This window comes from Rhinatrema bivittatum, chromosome 3 (assembly GCF_901001135.1).
Source record: "Rhinatrema bivittatum chromosome 3, aRhiBiv1.1, whole genome shotgun sequence".
NCBI classification, from domain to species: Eukaryota; Metazoa; Chordata; class Amphibia; order Gymnophiona; family Rhinatrematidae; genus Rhinatrema; species Rhinatrema bivittatum.
This window is the reverse complement of record NC_042617.1, coordinates 429,663,907-429,686,187: the sequence shown is the minus strand read 5'-3', so window position 1 is coordinate 429,686,187 and position 22,281 is coordinate 429,663,907. Positions and strand designations below refer to the sequence as shown.

The window sequence follows — 22,281 nt, the reverse complement described above, 5'->3', positions numbered from 1 at the left end:
TATGAGAAAAGAGAGAGGAAGGGGATGACAGATGATCAATTGGTGTTACAAAAATGGCTTGGAGGTGAGAGAAGTTTAGTGGGGAGGATGTAAAAAGCTGGAGTGGGTGAGCGAGTGGCTGGGCTGGGAAGGGGAGAGGAACTAGGGGATATAAGAGGGGGATCAGCTGGAGGGGCAGAGGTTGAGAGGCCCTCTGGAGGGGGATGGAGGTTGAGAGAGGGGATCAGTTGGAGTGCAGGAATGGTGAGTGGAGGGATTGTTGGAGATGAACTACACCCTCGCTAAATAGGTTTGGTTGTCCTCTGGGATCGTGTGAATTTTCAAGTGGTAAAATGGGGTCACATTGGCTAAACGTTTTGGAAGCCCTGCTCTAGTGAGCATACAAGGTACTACCTTGTGAGCCCCTCAGTCTTTTTTGTCTTAGCTATAGCATGGGTATGTACCCATCTCTCTGTCTTCCTGATTTCTAAATCATCCTCTCTTTAGAATTCTTTAAAGTTTTGCAGCATTTTGTGTTGCCTCACTGTCTCAGCAGCCCCACAGCAGCACTTTTCACTGCACAAAAAAAAAAAAGGAAGAATAATCAGAATGTCCAAATCTAAGAAAACCACTCTCAGTGGATTCAAGTACTGAGTATGTGGCATTGGTGTCTTGGGCCTGACCGCAATGATCCTATTACCAATGTGATCGGATGTCATCTTGGATGTAGAGATTTATAGCTTGGAAAATGGAGGAATTATGCAGGTTGGTAAACAGCTGCAGTCAATCCTCTTCCTGGAATGGAGTGTCTTCTAGTTCCTCGGGCTCTGAGCTGAAGAGGAGTTCATCAAGCAGAGCTCTGTCTATTTTGGTGCAGACTTTGGGCCCTTCACCTTTTCAGGGTCTAGTAAAGTTACTCCTGGGGAGTTTCTGTGCAAAAAAACTTTGAATTCTGAATACAAAAACTTAAAATTCTGCATACTTTTATATTGGTCAAAATAACACAATATACATGACTGTCTTCAAGTAATTAATTTAAAATGTAATACAGAAAAAAAAATTATTTAAAGATGCAGAGTTTTAAATATTTTGAGCACAAGTTCACTGAAGAGCGTTTCTTCCACCCTCTCTCCCTACTCCCCTGGCCAGGCTCCTTTTAATTTGCCTTCTCAGGTCCCAACTCCTCCACCTGCCACTATCTCTCCTCTCTCCCTCTAGGCTCAAACCCTTCCACTCTATCTCGACTCCCAGAGTTTGACCCCTCTCTCTCAGTACTGCTCCTCACAAAGGTTCCTTCTGTCCCCCCCCTCCCCCTTTTCACTTTCTCTCTCACACTCACACACAGGCTTCCTCTCTCTAGTGCACATACATCCCCCTCATATAGGCTCTCTCTCTCTCTCTCTCATGCACACACATCCCATCATACAGGCTCTCTCTCTCTCTCTCTCTCTCACGCACACACACCCACCCTCTAGTAGAGGCTGTCTCTCTCTCTTGCACACGCACCCACACAGGCTACCTTACTATCTCACGCATGCACTCTCACACAGGCTACCTATGTGTCTCTCTCTCACACCTCTGCACACCGGTTTTCTCTCTTGCTCAACCCCCTACAAATAGGCTAGCTCTCTCTCTCACACACACACACCCATCCCTTCACAAAGGATCTCTTTCTTACACATTCACAGAGGCTCCCTCTCTCACAAATAAACAAGCACCCTCACATACACACACTCCCTTTTCACACACACCAGCTCCCAGTCTCTCACGCTCCTTCACAATTTGCTCACATAGGCTCCCTCTATCTGGCATCCAGACTTACGCACTCTCACACATGCTCTCTAACTTACTCCTCAGGCTTCTAGTCTTACACACAAACACACACACAGAGGCTCACTCTCGCCAGGCCCTGCTCCATCTTCACCGCAAGCGGGATGGCCTCCGCTTGTGGCACACCTAGGCCTGCTTCATGTTTGCCACAAGTGGGACACCTCTGCTCGCGACACACATGGTCCTGCTTTATCATCGCTGCAAGTGGGATGGGCTACGCTTGCAGCATGCCTGGGCCTGCTCCTTCTTCGCCGCGAGCAGGACAGCCTCCACTCACGGCACAACAGGGCCTGCTCCTTCTTTGCTGTGAGTGGGACGGGCTCTGCTTGCGGCATGCCAGGGCCTACCAAATTCTGCACAGAATCTGCGCAGCCAAGCAGGAGGGGAATTCTACGCTCCGCAGTAGCGCAGAATTCCCCCAGGACTATAAAGTGCAAAAGTGCCAGACTCTGAAATCCATGAACCCTTCATGGTCCCACTGGGCTCGATGCCAACCCAAAAAAAAAGTGCTATTCCTCGGAGCCATTGGTGCATTCAGCAGCATCAAAGTTTTGCGCTCTGGAACACCTGCACAGTACACATGCCAATCATCAGTGCATTAATTCCAGGTGCTGTCAATGCACTCAGCCTCAATGCTATCAACATATTGGGGCTGGGAACCCTCAACATTCCGAGCCTTGGAGTATGGATCGCCACCATTGATGGACCAGGCCTCTGTTCTACTTATGCAGCTGTTCCTTAAATCAGTACAACACTCACTAGTTTCATCAATGTGCTCCAGAGGGAGATATGCTCTATTTACTTCCCCCTATCTTCAGGACAATCTCATCATCAAAACTGTTAAAGCAAGGTCTTTGTCTGGAGAAGCTGGACCAATTTGTTCAGTGGAGCCCTTGATCTCTATGTGCTCCTTGAAGCAGCCACTACAGAGTCCAAAAGGTGGAAGATGTAATAGGCCAGATTGACAAATTAAAGAGTAGCAAATCACCTGGACCGGATGGTGTGCATCCTAAGATACTGAAGGAACTAAAAAATGAAATTTCTGATCTATTAGTTAAAATTTGTAACCTACCATTTAAAATCAACCATTGTACCTGAAGACTGGAGGGTGGCCAATGTAACCCCAATATTTAAAAAGGGCTCCAGGGGTGATCCAGGAAACTATAGGCCAGTGAGCCTGACTTCAGTTCCGGGAAAAATAGTGGAAACTATTCTAAAGATCAAAATCGTAGAGCATATAGAAAGACATGGTTTAATGGAACACAGTCAACATGGATTTACCCAAGGGAAGTCTTGCCTAACAAATCTGCTTCATCTTTTGAATGGGTTAATAAACATGTGGATAAAGGTGAACTGATAGATGTAGTGTATTTGGATTTTCAGAAGGCGTTTGACAAAGTCCCTCATGAGAGGCTTCTAAGAAAACTAAAAAGTCAAGGGATTGGAGGTGATGTCCTTTCGTGGATTACAAACTGGTTAAAAGACAGGAAACAAAGAGTAGAATTAAATGGTCAATTTTCTCAGTGAAAAAGGGTAAACAGTGGAGTGCCTCAGGGTTCTGTACTTGGACCGGTGCTTTTCAATATATTTATAAATGATCTGTAAAGGAATATGACGAATGAGGTTATCAAATTTGCGGATGATACAAAATTATTCAGAGTAGTTATTTCACAAGTGGATTGTGATACATTGCAGGAGGACCTTGCGAGATTGGAAGATTGGGCAACCAAATGGCAGATGAAATTTAATGTGGACAAGTGCAAGGTGTTGCATATAGGAAAAAATAACTCTTGCTGTACTTACACAATGTTAGGCTCCATATTAGGAGCTACCACCCAGGAAAAAGATTTAGGCATCATAGTGGATAATACTTTAAAATCATCGGCTCAGTGTGCTGCAGCATTCAAAAAAAGCAAACAGAATGTTAGGAATTATTAGGAAGGGAATGGTTAATAAAATGGAAAATGTCATAATGCCTCTATATCGCTCCATGGTGAGACCACAACTTGAATACTGTGTACAATTCTGGTCGCCACATCTCAAAAAAGGTATAATTGCTATGGAGAAGGTACAGAGAAGGGCAACCAAAATGATAAAGGGGATGGAACAGCTCCCCTTTAAGGAAAGGCTGAGGAGGTTGGGGCTGTTCAGCTTGGAGAGGAGACAGCTGAGGGGAGATATGATAGAGGTCTTTAAAATCATGAGAGGTCTTGAACGAGTAGATGTGAATCGGTTAATTACACTTTCAGATAATCGAAGGTCTAGGGGGCATTCCATGAAGTTAGCAAGTAGCACATTTAAGACTAATCTGAGAAAATTCTTTTTCACTCAACGCACAATAAAGCTCTGGAATTTGTTGCCAGAGGATGTGGTTAGTGCAGTTAGTGTAGCTGCGTTCAAAACAGGTTTGGATAAGTTTTTGGAGTAGAATTCAGTTAACTGCTATTAATCAAATTGACTTAGGGTATGACCTCTACTGGCATCAGTAGCATTTGATCTTCTTGGTGTTTGGGTACTTGCCAGGTTCTTGTGGCCTAATTTGGCCTCTGTTGGAAACAGGATGCTATTCTTGATGGACCCTTGGTATGACCCAGCAAGGGAATTTCTTATGTTTTTAAGGGTCTAAGGGGATACTATACTAGTTTCAGAAGAAAATGTTCCTTTCCCAGTGCCTGTCTAGAAGACACGTCAGACCTGAGAACAAGTATTGGAGTTGGTGAAGACTTTCTTTGCCTCTCTAGCATTTAAGGACAAGGAGGGCACTCTGTTTCCTGTCCAAAGTGTTGAATATTTCCTTCAAGGGGTTCTTTTCATTCTTACGTCCAGAGATGTCCCATCAGAACCCACACGGATGGATTCTAGCCTTCGCCACTCTTTCATGGCAGAGTCCAGTCAGTCAAACGATGTTCCCTAGAAATATTCACTTGCAAGATGACTGATAACCCTACTTCAGTTGCCTATGTTGTCATTGGGGTCTTGTGTTCATGTCCCTTCACCCCACGGGTTGGAGAAAGGATCAATGGGGATTCCTTCATACCTCTATATGAATCTCCAGAACAATCTTGATCACCCAAATATCTTTCCTATTCCAGATTTCTTGACAAGCTGGGTAAGACCCAAGGAATCAATATCCATAAAGACACAGAAGTCTTTGGCCTTCTCCAGATCCTGGAAATTCCATTAAGATTCTGTTACAGTCAATCCTGAACCTCAAAAATAGAATATATAAAATTGGGATTTGGAGTAGTACAACTGTTCCAATTGGCTGCTGTAGAATCAGCACTAAACCATGCAAAGAAAACAAGAATCTTGTCTTCTCTTAACACTCTGCTGGGCAGAGGTCCTAGATTGAAACACAACTTTGGGGAGGAAAGATTTTCTACAGATTGATGCTCAATGCCCGCATTGAGCTCACAGTTTTATATGGTATAGTACTTACATGATTGCATTCAGAAACTGAAGCTGATGTTAGACCCAGAGGATACAGGCTATAGGCTCGTATGGATACAGAAGAATGTGTATGCCACCTCATTTGGTCATTGTACAAGTTGTTTATCACTACAGTCCAGTTGTCATTGGCAGCCATAGGAGCTCCCTGAATGGCTTGACTGAGGTCCAGCAGTCTACACAATGATGTACATGACAAGTATAGTGAAATTGAAAGGTGAAAAAGATCAATGGGTGGAGACAGATGAAGAAATGGCAGAAATATTAAACGAATACTTCAGTTCGGTGTTCACTAAAGAAGACCCCGGAGAATGACAGTCGCTAGTTAACAAGAAACTGGAGGGGAGTGGAATGGATGAAACTCTGTTTATGGAAGAGAACGTATGGGAAGAGCTAGGAAAACTGAAAATGGACAAAGCCATGGGGCCTAATGAGGTTCATCCCAGGATACTGAGGGAGCTCAGAGATGTGCTGGCGGGTCCGCTGCATGACCTGTTCAATAGATCCTTGGAAATGGGATTGGTGACGAGTGATTGGAGAAGAGCAGCAGTGGTCCCTCTTCACAAGAGTGGGAGCAGAGAGGAGTCTGGAAACTACAGGCCAGTTAGCCTCACCTTGGTGGTGGGAAAAGTATTGGAGTCGCTACTGAAGGAAAGAATAGTGAACTATCTACAAGCAGCAGAATTGCTGGACCAGAGGCAGCATGGCTTCACCAAGTGAAGGTCCTGTCAGACGAATCTGATAGACTTTTTTGATTGGGTGACTAGGGAATTAGGTCATGCAAAGCTTTTGATACGGTCCCATACAGGAGGCTTGTGAATAAAATGAGAAGCTTGGGAGTGAGTGCCAAGGTGGTGACCTGGATAGCAAACTGGTTGAAGGACAGAAGACAATGTGTGATGGTAAATGAAACTTACTCAGAAAAAAGAGCGGTGATGAGTTGAGTGCTGCAAGGGTCGGTGTTGGGACTGGTACTGTTCAATATCTTCAAGAGCGACATCGCAGATGGGATTGAAGGTAAGGTTTGTCTATTTGCAACAGAGTGGACATGCAGGAAGGAATGGAGAGAATGAGACTGGATTTAAGGAAGCTGGAAGACTGGTCGAAGATATGGCAGCTGAGATTCAATGCCAAGAAGTGCAGAATCATGCATATGGGTTGTGGCAATCCGAAAGAATTGTATTGGACGGGGGGTGAAAGGCTGATGTGCACGGAGCAGGAGAGAGACTGTTTCACTGACTTCAGATCATTAGACACTATGTGACAAGGCGATTGCTAAAGCCAGAAGAATGCTAGGCTGCATAGAGAGAGAAATATCAAGTAAGAAAAGGGAAGTGATTATCCCCTTGTACAGGTCCTTGGTAAGGCCTCACCTGGAGTACTGTGCTGAGTTCTGGAGACCGTATCTCTGAAGGGACAGAGAGGGGATGGAGGCGGTCTAGAGAAGGGCGACCAAAAAGGTGGATGGTCTTCATCAAATGACTTATGAGGAGAGATTGAAGAACCTAAATATGTATAACCTAGAGGAAAGGAGGAGTAGGGGTGATACGATACAGACTTTCAGATACTTGAAAGGTTTTAATGATCCAAAGCAAGTGACAAACCTTTTCCGTTGGAAAAAAATCAGCAGAACCAGGGATCACGATTTAAAACTCCAGGGAGGAAGGCTCAGAACCAATGTCAGGAAGCATTTCTTCACGGAGAGGATGGTGGATGCCTGGAACGCCCTTCCGGAGGAAGTGGTGAAGATCAAAACTGTGAAGGATTTCAAAGGAGCGTGGGATAAACACTATGGATCCATAAAGTCGTGAGGATGTAAACGAAGAGAAGAGGCATGGGGGCGGCTTGCGGGAATGTCGGCTACTACCTGGTGATTAATACCCTTATTCAATAAACATACACACGGTTAATACGGTTCCAACATTGCTCTATGCTTCAACGGCAAGAGAAAATGTGGGAAAAAGGATTTGCATTCACAAATAAGCATGGGAGTAGCTTGCTTGTTGCGGCAGTTACTACCCCAAACCAAATAAACCTGATACTTCACTTTCAATGCTATCCAGCGTAGATCTCTGCTTCAATGGCAGGGGGGAATGAAGATAAGAAGATTTACAGTCAGACAACTACCAACAAAGACTGAATTGCACAGGCTGGGTAAACAAATAAGCGTGGGAGTAGCTTGCTTGTTACGGCGGTTTCTACCCCAAACCAATTAAGCCTGATACTTCACTTTGATGCAGCTCCAGCACTGCTCTCTACATCAATGGTGGGGGTGGAAAGAAATTAGAACCAAAAAGTTACCAATAAGTGCCCTGACCTCAGCAGTCAGAGTAACAGATAAGTATGAGAAAAATAAGTGTGAAAGCTTGCTGGCAGACTGGATGGGCCGTTTGGTCTTCTTCTGCCATCATTTCTATGTTTCTAAGTTGGCAGATGTTCCCTGCACTGGAACATCACCAGAGGGAATCGCCTCTTTGGAGCCAAGCTCAGGGAAATGGTTAATCAAATTAAGAAACTACACATTGTGGCTCAATCTCTTTTGATGCTCACTTAGTAGTTGTCATCCTTGAGATGACCCTAGTTCACTTTTAAATGCTCCTTTTTCCAGAGATGCCCTTTCCACCAGTTCCAGTGGTATTGTGCTAAACTTGCACTTTCACAGCAGCAATTTTCAGCTCAAGGATGGCAGCATGAGAGGCATCAGCTGAAAATGACGCAACAGGCCCAACCCAAACCTGGGCTGTTTTTGATCAGCCTCAACAGCAAGAATTCAGCCCCTTCGTAGAGGAGAGGATTCATCTCTACTTTGAAGAGTGAATCAAAAATCATCAAAGACCACTGGGTACTCAAGATTGTAGAATCTGGTTATTGCTTGCACTTCTCCTGGTTTTTGGCGCTACATCATTGTTCAGTCTTTAATTCAGATCTGTCTCTCTCGTCTCAGCTCTGCTTAGAGGTGGAGTCGCGTCTTATACAGCAGGCAATAGAACCTATCCCTCCCAACCGATATGGCGAGGAGTTCTACTCCTGCTATTTTTTTTAAATTTTTTATTAATTTCTTAATTCACTTTTTACAATGGAAAAAAGAAAAATAAGTAAACTTTGGAATACATTGCAAATCTTCATCAAGCAAACATACATTACAGAATCAGAAGAAAAATAAACAACAAAATGTAACTCCAATATTAAAGTTCACATTAATGGGAACCGTTTCAGAAATATTCTTATAGCAATATTCATTCCAACATGAACAAGAGGAGACTAATTATTTTCTACCAGTAACCTTCTCCAATTTAAACTGTTGCTATTCTCTCATCCACCTTTATCAGTAAGAAATAATTCCAGGTGGGCAGGATCTAAAAATACGAACTTATTCTTTTGAAAGGTAATCAAACATTTACAAGGGAATTTGAGAAAGAAAGTGGCCCCTAGGGCCATAACGCTCTGTCTCATAGATAGAAACTGCTTCCGCCTTAGTTGCATATTCCTAGAGACATCTGGAAAAACCTGGACTTTCTGACCACAGAAACAAAACTCTTTATTTTTAAAATATTTTTGAAGAAGTAAATGATTCTCTTGTTCTAAATTAAAAGCCACTATTAAGGTGGCTCTTATTTGAATGTCATCAACAGATGCCTCTAAAAAAAGATGTTAAATTTGGGCTGTTACTAAAATATCCCTTTCACCCTCAGGTGCTAACATAGCTCTCCATGTTAGATATATAGTACATTTTAGAAATTAGCAAATCATTAGAAATACACAAAATTTCTTTTACATATTTTTTAAACATTTCCTGGGCTGATAGTAATCTCGTAAATGGAAAATTCAAAAAAACGTAAATTTTTACTTCTTATAATATTTTCTAACCCCTCCAATTGCTTATAAATAATTAGGGTATCCTTAATAAAGTAGTTCCTGTTGTTTGTAGAGAACTAATTTGTAATGTAGAGGATGCACCTGATGATTCTAATTGTGTAATTTGCTTGCCATAGTCCTCAATGGTTTTCCTAGTCTCTCCAGCAAAATTTGTGGATTGGGACATGGATTGTGATAACATCTTATCACAATCCATACATCCATACATCCATACATCCATACATCCACCAGAGTGATGATATCAGGCTCAACCATTTCAGTACCAATTTCCAAAGGTGTAAAATTTACACATGGCAGTATATTACTCTCACTGCTAAAGAATTAGCATCAGCCTGTTCCAGTTTTTCATTCCCTCTATCATTAGGTGTTAAAGGAGTTGTTAACTCCATTAAATTGAGGTTAGCTTTCATTACGCTAGCCCCATTAACTCCAGAGGTAAGATTGGGTGACTGGTTTGGGCTGGGACTAGCAGAGGCTCCCGACGAGAATGATATATCAGGGATAACCTCTCTCGTGGTTTGACTCACCCTTCGGACGAGATGTATATCCATCGGGCCTTTCACATCTTTTGCTGCAGGCGTGGAAGCCACAATTCTTGCTTTCCTTTTCTTTCCCATCAAAATATGATGAGAAGAACTTTCTCAAAAATTCTCCCCCAGGGGCGCACCCCTTTGGCGTGCGGCTTCAGCGGCACGCCGGTGGCTGCGTGCCGGTGGCCGTGTGCCGCTGCACCAAGGTTTAAATAGGTGTAGCTGGCAGCTCCTGTTGACATCAGGGGGGGCGGAAGTCAGATCGAAATGCTCCATCGAGACTCAGTCCCGATCCACAAGAAATTGGGAGGATTTAGGCCCATTTCGGATTTATGAAGCCTGAATAAGAGCTTGTTATAGGGGAAATTCACGATGAACTTCCACCACACTGTCCTGCCTTTATACAAGTGGAAGATTGGATGTGCTCTCTGGATCTGAGGGATGCGTACACTTACATACTCATCCATCCCTACTACTGGCACTAAGTACAGTTCGTAGTGGATTCATCTCACTAATAGTTCATGGTGCTTCCTTCAGACTTTCAGCAATGCTGAGGGTCTTCACCAAATGCCTGGCAGTAGTTACAGCACATCTTTGTCATCAGGGCATCTGTGTTTTCCCTTGCCTGAGTGACTGGCTAGTAATGGGAGCTACACAGGTGGAGGTGTTGAATTCCCTGCATAATACAATCCAACTTCTTCAGTCATTAGGTTTCATAAACAATTTTGAGAAATCAAACCTAATTCCATCCCAGAAAATAAAGTTCAGTGGGGCATAAATAAACTTTCTAGAAGAATGAGTATTTCTGGCAATGAAATAAGTTGTTGCCTCCAATCCCTGGTTCGTTGGTTGATAGATACAGATCAGGAAATAGCCAGGGAAGTGCTAATTGTCCTAGGCCACATGATGGCACTGGTTCATATGGTTTCTCTAACCTGCCTTCACATGTGGGTTCTTCAAAGGGGCCTCTACTCCCAGTGGGGCCAGTTAACTCAGCCCTTGTCAACCTTTGTGAATGTCTCATGGGAAATGGAGAAGGTGCTGGACCTGAAGTTTTTAGAAATGGGACCACCATTTCATCTGCTTCCCCATCAAGTGCATTGGCAACAGATGCATCCACCAAGGGATGAAGATCACACAAATGTCCCTTTAGAACCTATGGAATCTAGTTGTTGATAGAATGCCTTTTACAAATCAATCTGCTACTTCGAGCAATCATGCACACCTTGATAGCTTTCTTGCATCTCTTCCGGGGATAGAGAACACTCATCTAAACTGACAACCAAATGGCGATGTTTTACATCAACAGGCAAGGAGGCACAGGATCATAGACCATCTGCCAGGAATCCATAAGGATTTGGGAATGGGCTTGTGATAACAAGCCTTCCTGCAAGTGATCTACTTTCCAACACATCTGACAGCTCCAAATGGACCCTTCTCTCCTAGCTCAGAGTTTTTGCTCTACTGAGCACGTTCAGGAGTTCCTGAATGGGCATTGCCATGTGGCCCCTCAGTTGATGATAGAGCTGAGCTTTAGCTGAATAGCCAATTCTCCAGGAAGGCAGGTGGGTATTAAGAATGGCTAATTCATCCCTGTTTACAGTAAGCAAACTTGCTTTCTCTGTTGACAAGCAGGGTTAAATTAGCTGTGGGGAATTCCAACCTAAGGGTTGCAGAGGAGCACTTACTGAAAAAGTAACCTGGAACCCCAACATGAAGAGTTGACTATTAGGTGAACAGACTGCACAAAACTGCTTGTCTAAATTTACTGTCAGTTCTTGATAGATTGTCCAAACAGTAGTGGGAAGTGAAGATGTTAACTGATGACCAAGTTGCAGTTCTGAAGATGTCCTCAAAGGCCACAGCTCAAATCTTAGCCATTCATGTAGCCAAAAGCAAGCAGACACAATCCACCTGTTGTGGATTGTGTCTGCTTGCCTGTTTTGGAGTCTGCCAGACGTCTGCTTGCCTGCAGTATCTTATTTCTCATGGCCAAGACTATCTGGCCCCCTCCCTGTCTAAAATCATCAGTGCAGGTCTATAAATGAGTCACTGCAATGACAGAGGTTTGATTGATATCTGCTTGTGCTTACCCTCCAGTTCCTAAAGTTACCTATGCTGTGGATTGTGCCTGTTTTGGAGCCTGTCAGGAGTCTGCTTCCCTCTGGTGCCTTGTTTCCCACGGTCTGGACCATCTGACTCCACCCTCTTCTGACATAATCATTACAGGACTATAACTGAGTCGCTGCAATGCCAGAGGTGAAGCATATCAGCAGTGTGCACACACATCTTGTCACGCACACAAAGGGGCACACAGAAAGGAGCTTGCTCCTTTGTGCAGGAAAGCCAATGAATTTTAATGAGCTTCCCATCATTACCTTTCATTGTTGTAGTTTTGTCTGCAATGGCTGTTCATAGTGAGGCCAGTTCCTACATTTATTCTATTCCCACCATTACAGATCATCAGTGAATTAGGAAATTATCAAAGTGCAATCAGAAGTCAGATTACAGTCGTTCTTCCTATCTAATATCTGAGAGTATTAATTCAGCAAATGCTTTAATTGCTTTTTCTATCCTATCCATTTTGCTCTTAAATAAATATTCAATCTGTTACAAAGAAAACACAAATAATTCACAATCTGTTAAAGGCAAAATCTCCGGACTGTCTCTGTTTAAGGGAAACTTGGCTGTTTGAGACTGATTCAGTTCTCTTGAGTCAAATTTGCCCTCCTGATTATGTAGCATTGTCCATGGCCTTACAGGTGTGGTGGGGGGGGAGGTCTGATGATTATCATAAAAGGTAATTTCATCCGTTATAAATTACCTTCGATTCCATATTACCCTTGGAAATTATCCTAGTCATATTTTAAATCAGAAATTTCCCCCGGGGCAATTGCTGAATAATGTTTCATCTTTAATTGAATCTTTAGCTGTTTTAAATGTAGATTTGCCCCATACTATTGTTTTGGGAGACTGTAATATCCAATTATCTCCATCAGTTGAAGCTTTTTTGTTCACCATGTCCAGTCTGGGCTGGGATCAACATGTTAAAGGACCAACTCACAAATAGGGTCATACCTTAAACTTGAGTTTTTGAATAAAAATTTTGTTCAAGATGAATGTTCAGGTAAGAATATCTAAAGTCCTTTGGTCAGACCACTATGTAGTTAACATGATATATTCTCGCAAGATAAATTTATTTCCAGATAATACTGCATGCCATCAAATAACTAAATGAGGCCATATTGATTCAGATATATTTAGAACATCTATTACTTCTCGTCTTTCTGAAATCACCATGAAAAACATTAGTTTGGCAGGTGAATAATGGAATTCGATAATCGTCCAAACATTAGACAGTATAGCCCCTCAAAAGTTTTTTTTTACCCTAGATAGCACATATATGCCTCTTGGTTTACCGAGATTTATTTTTTTTTGTATAGATAATGAAACAACTGAGACGTTTAGAACTGCCTATCAAAAACTACCTACTATCAAAACTAGCAGCATATTGAGCCACGATTAATGCCCCAAAAAGTGTTATTACTCTCAGAAAATTAGTTTTGCTGGTAATAATATAGCCAAACTTTTTAAAGTAGTGAAATTTCTAACCACCAGAAATCTACATCTGGCTGAGATCGCTACAGTTGATCTATTTAATTAGTTTGCCTCCTTTTTTGTGTCTACTATGTCAAACGTTTATTGCAAGTTCAACTCAGTTTCTACATTAACAACTACAGCTGACTTTACAGCTGACATTACTTCAGCTGACATTACAGGAGGACCTTGCAAGACTGGAAGATTGGGCATCCAAATGGCAGATGAAATTTAATGTGGACAAGTGCAAGGTGTTGCATATAGGGAAAAATAACCCTTGCTGTAGTTACACGATGATAGGTTCCATATTAGGAGCTACTACCCAGGAAAAAGATCTAGGCATCATAGTGGATAATACTTTAAAATTGTTGGCTCAGTGTGCTGCAGCAGTCAAAAAAGCAAACAGAATGTTAGGAATTATTAAAAAGGGAATGGTTAATAAAATGGAAAATGTCATAATGCCTCTATATCGCTCCATGGTGAGACCGCACCTTGAATACTGTGTACAATTCTGGTCACTGCATATAAAAAAGATATAGTTGCGATGAAGAAGGTACAGAGAAGGGCAACCAAAATGATAAAGGGGATGGAACAGCTCCCCTATGAGGAAAGGCTGAAGAGGTTAGGGCTGTTCAGCTTGGAGAAAAGGCGGCTGAGGGGGGATATTATAGAGGTCTTTAAGATCATGAGAGGTCTTGAACGAGTAGATGTGAATCGGTTATTTACACTTTCGGATAATAGAAGGTCTAGGGGGCATTCCATGAAGTTAGCAAGTAGCACATTTAAGACTAATCGGAGAAAATTCTTTTTCACTCAACGCACAATAAAGCTCTGGAATTTGTTGCCAGAGGATGTGGTTACTGCAGTTAGTGTAGCTGGGTTCAAAAAAGGTTTGCATAAGTTCTTGGAGGAGAAGTCCACTAACTGCTATTAATCAAGTTTACTTAAGGAATAGCCATTGCTATGAATTGCATCAGTAGCATGGGATCTTCTTAGTGTTTGGGTAATTGCCAGGTTCTTGTGGCCTGGTTTGGCCTTTGTTGGAAACAGGATGCTGGGCTTGATGGACCCTTGGTCTGACCCAGCATGGCAATTTCTTATGTTCTTATGTTCAGAGGCTACATGGGATTATTTAGAACTAACATTTAAAATTGAAATATTTAAAATTCTAGCTAGAATGAAATCTTCATCTTCTCCATTAAATCCATGCCCAACTGCATTACTTAAAATTCTAAGAGAAGATATTGATTCACTACTATCATAAATTTGTTTCTGATATCAGGAGACATTCATAGCTGCTTGAAACAAGCATCTGTTAGGCCACTAATTAAAAAATCAATAGCCAACTTGTGAATCTTGGCAAATTATAGGCCAATTTCATCATTGCCAAGTTTATCTAAAATAATGGAATTTGTAGTTTTAACACAATTGATATATTTTTTGAGAAAAATGCAATAATTGATGGCTTTTAATTTGAATTTAGAAGACTGCATAGTACAGAAACATTACTTCTGTCCAGTTTTAATATTGAATCTGGGATTTCGATGACAGTTTGGAATTTGTACTAGTTCTTCTTGACATCACTGCCACCTTTGACACCTGGGATCATGAAATACTGCTTTCACGCCTGAAATCTTTAGGCATTGCAGGGACTGTTCACAAATGGTTTACCTCCTTTTTATCTGATCAAACCCAAAAGTCAGTTTGAGGAACAAGGCTTCTTGCTGTGCCAACTGGGGGTACTGCAAGGATCTGCTTTGTTGGCAATCTTATTCAATATATATTGCACACCCATCCACAAGGGATCCAAGGGATCAGTCTGTGCTGTTAGATCAGGGAAGTAATCTCCTCCCCCCACCCCCAGTTATTCTCATTTTTTATGCACTAAAACTGGCAGTAGCTTGGGAGTGATGCTTCCTCCATCTCTGTGTTCTTATCAGTTCTAAGCACATCTGTGAGGCCTTCTGTAATATCAGATTCTGGTACCACTTAATTGTTTACTCTTCTCCCTTTTTGGGTATTATTTGACTCTTGAGAGCTTATATTTGTGATGGAAAGGCTATTCCTACTCTGTAATTTTCACTCTTGCAAAAGCCCATAAGAGGTCTACTTCTGTGGCATACATTTGAGTCTGGTGGATTTTTGAGTCATTTTGCAAGAAGTGTTCAATTTCTCTGTGGCAGGATGATGTATCTGTCATTTTAGCTTTTCTCCAGTAGAATTTGACTAGAGGTTTGGCATTGAATTCACTGAAGGTACAGCTATTTCCTGTCATAGAGGTAAAATGCAAAGTCTCTTAGTGGCTTCCCATCCTGATATTGTTCAATTTCTTCAGGGAGTTAAGAGACTATGACCTTGATTAAGACCAATGTTTCCTCAGTGGGACCTTAATTTGGTTCTTAGGGCCTTATCTCTCTCCTCCCCTACCCTCCCATACACACTTTGAGCCTCTGAAGCAGGTGTCTGTTAAGTTTGTGATCTCTTTGGCTTGGCATATTTCAGAGCTGCAAGCCTTATTCTGTGTGGTCCCTGTCAATTCAGTGACTATTCGACTGGTATCTTTTTTTTTCTTACCCAAGATGATTGCAGTATTGCATTTTAATCAGTCCATTTGCCTCACAGCTTTTTCCAAGGAATGCATATCAGCATGTGAGCATGTCTTTGAGATTTTTGGATGTCCATTGTGGTTGCTTAAGATATTTAGATGTTACTAATCCTTTCAGCAGTTGGATAGGCTATTTGTGTTTTTTGGAGGTCCTCTCAAGAGCAAGGCAACTTCCAAAGCTACCTTGGCCAGATGGATTAAGGACACTATCTATTCAGTGTACATACTCAATGGTCATTTTGTTCTGTCTAGTCTCCAGGCTCATTCTACCAGGGTTCAATCCTCTTCTTGGATTGAAGCTGGGGCTATTGCACCAGAGGACATTTGTAATGTGGCTTGTGGTCAAGCATTATCATTTGGATGTTAGGGTTAGGGAAGGATACAGCTTTCAGAGCTGGTGTTCTTACTTCCTGGTGGCCCTGGTGGCCCTTACTTCCTCCCTCCCAGATTAGTTGGTCTTTGGTATTTCCCATTTGTTTGGACTAGTATAGCAGCATGAGGAGGAAGGAAAAATGTCTGGCCTATTAATTTCCATTCATTTATTCCTGCTAAAACTAGTCTTGGACCCTCCAAGGAAGCTGGGCCATGGTATGGCAGAAAATATGCTTCTTCCAGATAATATGGATGATAAGAAATGTGAATTCAGAGAAATTTTACAAGGTTATATAAATTTTGTTTGTTTACCTCTTGTTATGGAGAGGTGGTTCTGTCAGAGGATCTGGTTCTGAAATTTGTTACAAGCTATTATCTATCAATATTTGTGATGCATTTAGTGCTTTGAATACTAAGGAATTTTGTGGACTGCACCACATGAAAGTAGTTGTGATGACATCATAGAAAAATCTGTGCTCTCTGCCTCCAACTGCTGGTATGGAAGAAGAACCCACTTTTCTGGATTGGTGTAGTAGGACTAATGGAAAATAAATTAACAAGTATGAAATTTCTCCATGTGCTTCATTAAAAATCCTAATAATTATTTCCTGTGTAACCTGAGTACCCTGTTTTCTAGTTCACTGGCAGCTAAAATGGGTTAATCTTGTTACAAAACTATTAAGGGAACTTCAAGATGTCTCCTTATGCTATACCTGCCTTGATCACTAGGTGCAATATACCTCAATAAAAAAAACAGCATGCTTTAGAGTGAAGTTCCGACTCCTCTTTTATTATTACAATAAAAGTTATGAAAATCACAGTCTGTCGTAGATCAGATGGATGATATTCAACATAGACAGTTCTTTGAAAAATAAATCAGTATACATTTGTACAGTTATGTCTCACTTTCCTCAGGATCTGATCTTCCCATATAATAATTCTAACAGAACCTAATTTACCATATCATCCATGATAAATTCCTTAGTCCTCACTTCTAGTTCTTTCAGAATTGGCCCTAATTTTCCTGTCATACCTCCCGGCCGTTGCCGGCGTCTCGGCACTTCCGCCGGTGGCATTCCGGTGCCAGTCCTCAGTCCCTGCTCTCACGTGGGGCACCGGGGATGTGCAGCGGCGCTCGGCGAGAGGAGCCCTTCCCCTGCCGCTCCCCGTGCCGTTGGGCCGCGTGGCAGCGTCTCCGGCTCCGCCCCAGGCAGCCCCCTCCTTAGGCGCGAGGCCACACCTCCTTATCCCTCTTAAAGGGCCATCATCAGAATATGCGCTACAGTTGGGGAGAGGAGGGGAGAAGCGCTGGGACTACTTAAGAGTCTGCCTCTTCCTGCCTCCTTGACTTGGCAACAAGTCTGCTCCCTGTGCTGACTTCGCTGTGCTTCGGAGATCTTCATTGCCTTCCCAGCAACCTTTGGCTCTGACTCGGACCGGCTACTGACGACCCTTTGGCTTGACCCGGACCGGCGGTGAGTGACTCCTGGCTACAGAATTTGGGCTGGCCTTTGATTTCCTCTTGTTCCAAGAATCACCTAAGTCCAAGCAGCCCGGGCCTCTAAGGGCTCCTCCCGGGGGAGGGGTCGCGGGTCTCCAGTGGCAAAGAACCAAGCCTCCTCCTGTTCTACCTGTCTCATCTATCATCAGAAGATCCCGAAGGATCAAAGAACCACCCGGGCCTCTACGGGCTCCTCCTGGGGGGGGGGGAGGCGTGGGTCTCCAGTGGCGAAGAACCATGCCTCCTCCTGCTCTGTCGTCTCGCCAACCGTCTGAGGACCCCGAGGGGCCTGCCTCTCGCCATACCACATCCTCCATGGGCCGAGGGTCCACATCCAGGCAATCGCACGACATTTCCAGTTTTAGGATGATGCTACCTAGTACCCAACAGGAATCTACTAAAACAAGTTGCTGGTGTCGGTGGAAAGATTAGCAACATCTTGACATTGCTTTCATTTCCATTGCAAGCTGCTCACAAACACCACCTACTGATTCAACTCAGAAGCATGCTCTGATCACTCAGGCTTCACCAAATAAAACCATGAGCAGCTGTACATTACATTTTATTAAAACATTTTCCTTAAAATAGTAGTATCTCATACGTTTTTAGTCAAATTTGACTGATACATACAGTGATTTTAATTTACCATAATAAATAATCTAGGCAATTTTTCCTCTCCTATGTTTTTCAAAATTAGCAGAATAGAATTAACAGAAAAATACTCCTAAAAATATATTTTGCGAGTCCATGCTATAGCAAAGAGAGAAGGCTATCCCAGAACTAAAAACAATATCTATTCAAGTGTAAACAATGGAAAACACCCTACAGTACTCAAGCTGGCAAGAAATTAAAAAAAGTCAGGGTGTAAAGAGTATATGATAGACCTTCCTTAAAACACTGGGACCAGGCATTTAATCTGATAGAGCTTAAACCATATACAGGAAGGGAGTTCTATTCTGAGGGTGTTTTTCTTAGAATGGGTTTAAGGAGCGCAGGGAGAACAATGGGACCCAGGTCAAGAGACTGAAACCAAGAAAAGGCCAGTGGTGACTAGCTGTGAATTACATTGCTGTATTTTTGCTTTTGAAAGCCATTAAGGTAAGCAGCACTGTTTCTGTTTGTGTATCTGCAAGTCATGAAAGGTTTATGAGCAAAGAATCTAGACTGAATCTATTCTTTGGTCAGTCACAAACCTCTCTTGGTGCCACACAGGACAAAAAAATGAAATATAATAAAACTTTTATGCATGTGATGAGCGCTATTGCATTCACTCCATGTCGGACACGTGGTAAATAGGCGCGAATCCCCCTATTGCATTAGGGGGTGGATTAGCACCTATTTAACCCGCGTCCGACTGCGGGTTATACAGTGTTCTCGGCTGAGCGCACTGTATTGCATCGGCCCTTGTGTTTTTCAGGATTCATTTTAAACATGACAAGCAATTGGTTAAAGAGTAAAGATGAAAAGAAAGTTCTAAGGATACAGATTTTTTGGGAAGATTCAGCAAAAGAAAAAAACAGCCCTAGACTTTAGCAATACAGATTAAAAATACCCACCTCGAAATGAATGAAAATAAAAAACCAAAGGAACAAAATACAAAGACTTCAATTGTCTTTATGGAGGACCTTTTATTAAAAGGATTTTTTATATTCTTCCAAGAACCATTGTTGTTTTAATTGTGACTGTATTATGAGTACTGTATTTTCCGGTGTATAAGTTATATTTTGTTTCAACGAGTTCAGTGACTGCGACTTGTATACCAGTATGACCTATCTATTGTCACATTCATTCTCTCTCGCACGCTGGCAACCACGCCATCATCTCAGAGTGCCTACCTTTCCACACCCACACATGCTGACTTCCCTGGCAATCTGGTCTCTCCCTCACAGTGCTGTCGCTATCGCTCAACACTATCTCATAAAGGTATGTTACAGTGCCAAAACAGACAGTAAACTCATACCTCCATCAGAGCACCTACTCCTCACGAGAGCCAGTAACATTCTCAGAACCAGCAGTTTCCGGCCTCCTAGCTCCTTCTTCGAGAGACAGCGATTAACATACAACACTGTGGATGTCACAGGTGCGTCTCATACAAAGGTGTGACCTATTTACTAATTTTTTCGTTATAAGAGCAGAATATAGAGGGTTGCGACTTATACACCGGTGCGACTTATACACTGGAAAATACAGAATGCAATTTTTTTTCATTATTTCTAAAGTGTCTTCAGTGTAGAAGGTACTATTGCAAGAAAAATTACACCACAGCATGCCTGTGATAGAACCACTTTAAAAAATAGTGAGGTTATGTAACTTACTGAAGATTACATTGTGATTTGTGTGTTTGGGAGTGAAACCTTGATCTTCAGGTTTCAAAACATTGTGGTTCTTTTAGATTTGTGTTCCATTTAATTAACAACCATTCATTATTTACAGCTCATGTGATAGCTAGAGCTCAAGGTCTTGCCATCTTGTCCGTGATAAAAGCTGGATTTTTGGTAACTGCTCGAGGAGGTAGTGGAATTGTATTGGCTCGTCTTCCAGATGGAAGTAAGTTAACATTATTTCTCAATTTGAGATAATTAGGATTCTGTAAAACATCATCCTTATACCACAGGGAAGACAGCTTGAGAGGAAACTCAATCTATTTTTTTCTTAAATCAAGATGAATTTAAAGGTAGTATTACACTATTAAGTGTTTTCATTCAGTCAGAGCGTCTTATGTAACTGCTGACTGCATAAGCAGAACTAACCCATTATATAAAAAAAATAAAGAAACAGTTTCAGAAACAGCAATCTAGAAGAGCTTCATTAAGCACCATATATTTCACCTAAAATGTATGCCTTTTATTCTGCAACATAAATTGTAAAATACCAATCCTGGGTATGCTGATGTAATGGTGTGTGAGTTATTGGGCTGTGGCGTGGTTGGTACTACCCAACACTTGGCATGGGCTGGATCCACGCCAGTGGATCCAGCCCATGCCAGAACTAATGGAATGGCTTCACCTATACTGGCCTCTTCCCCTGCGGGTTGAGCCCTTGGGTTCTGAGGCCGGCAGAACTTTGAAAATAGGCCACAGTAGGAAATGTAATCCAAAGATCAGGGTAGGCAGTGGACAGGTGGTGTCTGTGTATAGGCAGGAGGTGAGCAGCAGTGTTAGTATCCAGGCAGAGTTCAAGCAGTATCAGAATCCAAGCAAGGGTCGAGGCAGGTAGAGATCAAGCTGCATCCGAATCCTGCAAGGGGTCAAGGCAGGCAGAGATTAAGCAGCATCAGAATTGAGGCAGGCGGAGATCAGAGTCGGAATCCAGGTAAGAGGTCAAGGCAGGCGGAGATCTAGTGGAGGCAAGGAGGGCAGAAGACAGGGACAGGAGAGGGCAGAGTCAAGACGGGGATGTGGGAAGAGACAGGAGCAAATGCAAATGGGAAGGTACTGAAACAAGGCAGACAGGTGAAATATCAACAAACGCTGGCAAGGCAGGAGGACCTGTTGCTGAAGCATCAGCTTGGATGTCAGCTGGAGTTTAAATATCCATGATGAGGTGACATTATCCAGTGGTGTCACAGGACATTTCACACCATGGGGCCACCTTAGTTGCAAGAGATATGCATGTGTTTGTGCCTATGAGCAGCCTGGATTATGGTGGCAGTCAGCAGTTGGAGGTGTAGGCAGGTGCTGGGTGATTGAGGGCCAGCAACGGCATGGCTGCTGCGGTCGGTCGAGCATTACAGCTGACCTGTCACAGGGTACAAGTTTAAAACGATACCTGTGTGTTCATGAAGAGAGTATTGCCTAAAAACAGTAAAGCAAATTTTTTTCTGAAATGTAGTAAGGCAGGGTTAAAATGAAAATGAAATGTAGGTCTCAGATTCCTAGTCTGGTGGTAATTTCACAATATGAAATTGCTTCTTGGGAAGAGACTGCAAAATTTTGATTTGGAAACATTTTAACTCATAGGTTTTATGCAGTTCATATTACAGGGATAAAAAGCAGTTCTTCATAGTGCATCTTTGTAATTCTTGGAGCTCTTTCACAGAGGAAGAAATGTAAACTCTTAATTGGAAGAATATTATTCTCCCAGGACAAGCAGGTTAGTAGTCCTCACATGTAGGTGACATCACTGGATGGAGCCCTATCATGGAAAACTTTTCTGTCAAAGTTTCTAGAACTTTTGGCTGGCACACTGAGCATGCCCAGCATGCCATGATCCCTGCAGCCACAGGGGTCTCCCTTCAGTCTCTTTTTTTCCACGCTGAGTTTGCCTCGCGGTTAGGAGCTCTGTGAAAATTTCTCACACAATTTTCCTCTTGGAATAAACTTAAATTTTACTTCAAAAAAGATTCCCTCATAGGGATCTCCCATTGTGATAGTGTTTTCCATCACGCAGTGAGTAAAGTTCACTATCCCTGGTCGATTTCCGCTTCCACCTCTTTCGGTGTCTGCAGGCCATTGACCGTTTTTGGGCCTCAACTTCTGAGATTATGGCAACAGGTTTCAGAAAATGTCCGGAGTGCCCCCGAACCATGTCTATTACTGATTTCC

At 42.5% G+C, this 22,281-nt stretch overlaps 1 protein-coding gene across 1 annotated transcript in view; it reads left to right on the top strand.

The window, feature by feature from the left end:
* SH3YL1 (SH3 and SYLF domain containing 1) overlaps window positions 1–22,281 on the top strand; it is a 223,298-nt gene that overhangs the window by 63,409 nt on the left and 137,608 nt on the right. The window contains exon 3 of the mRNA XM_029595777.1: window positions 20,171–20,284. Within this exon, the coding sequence (XP_029451637.1) occupies window positions 20,171–20,284 (114 nt within the window). The remainder of the gene's footprint in view (window positions 1–20,170; window positions 20,285–22,281) is intronic.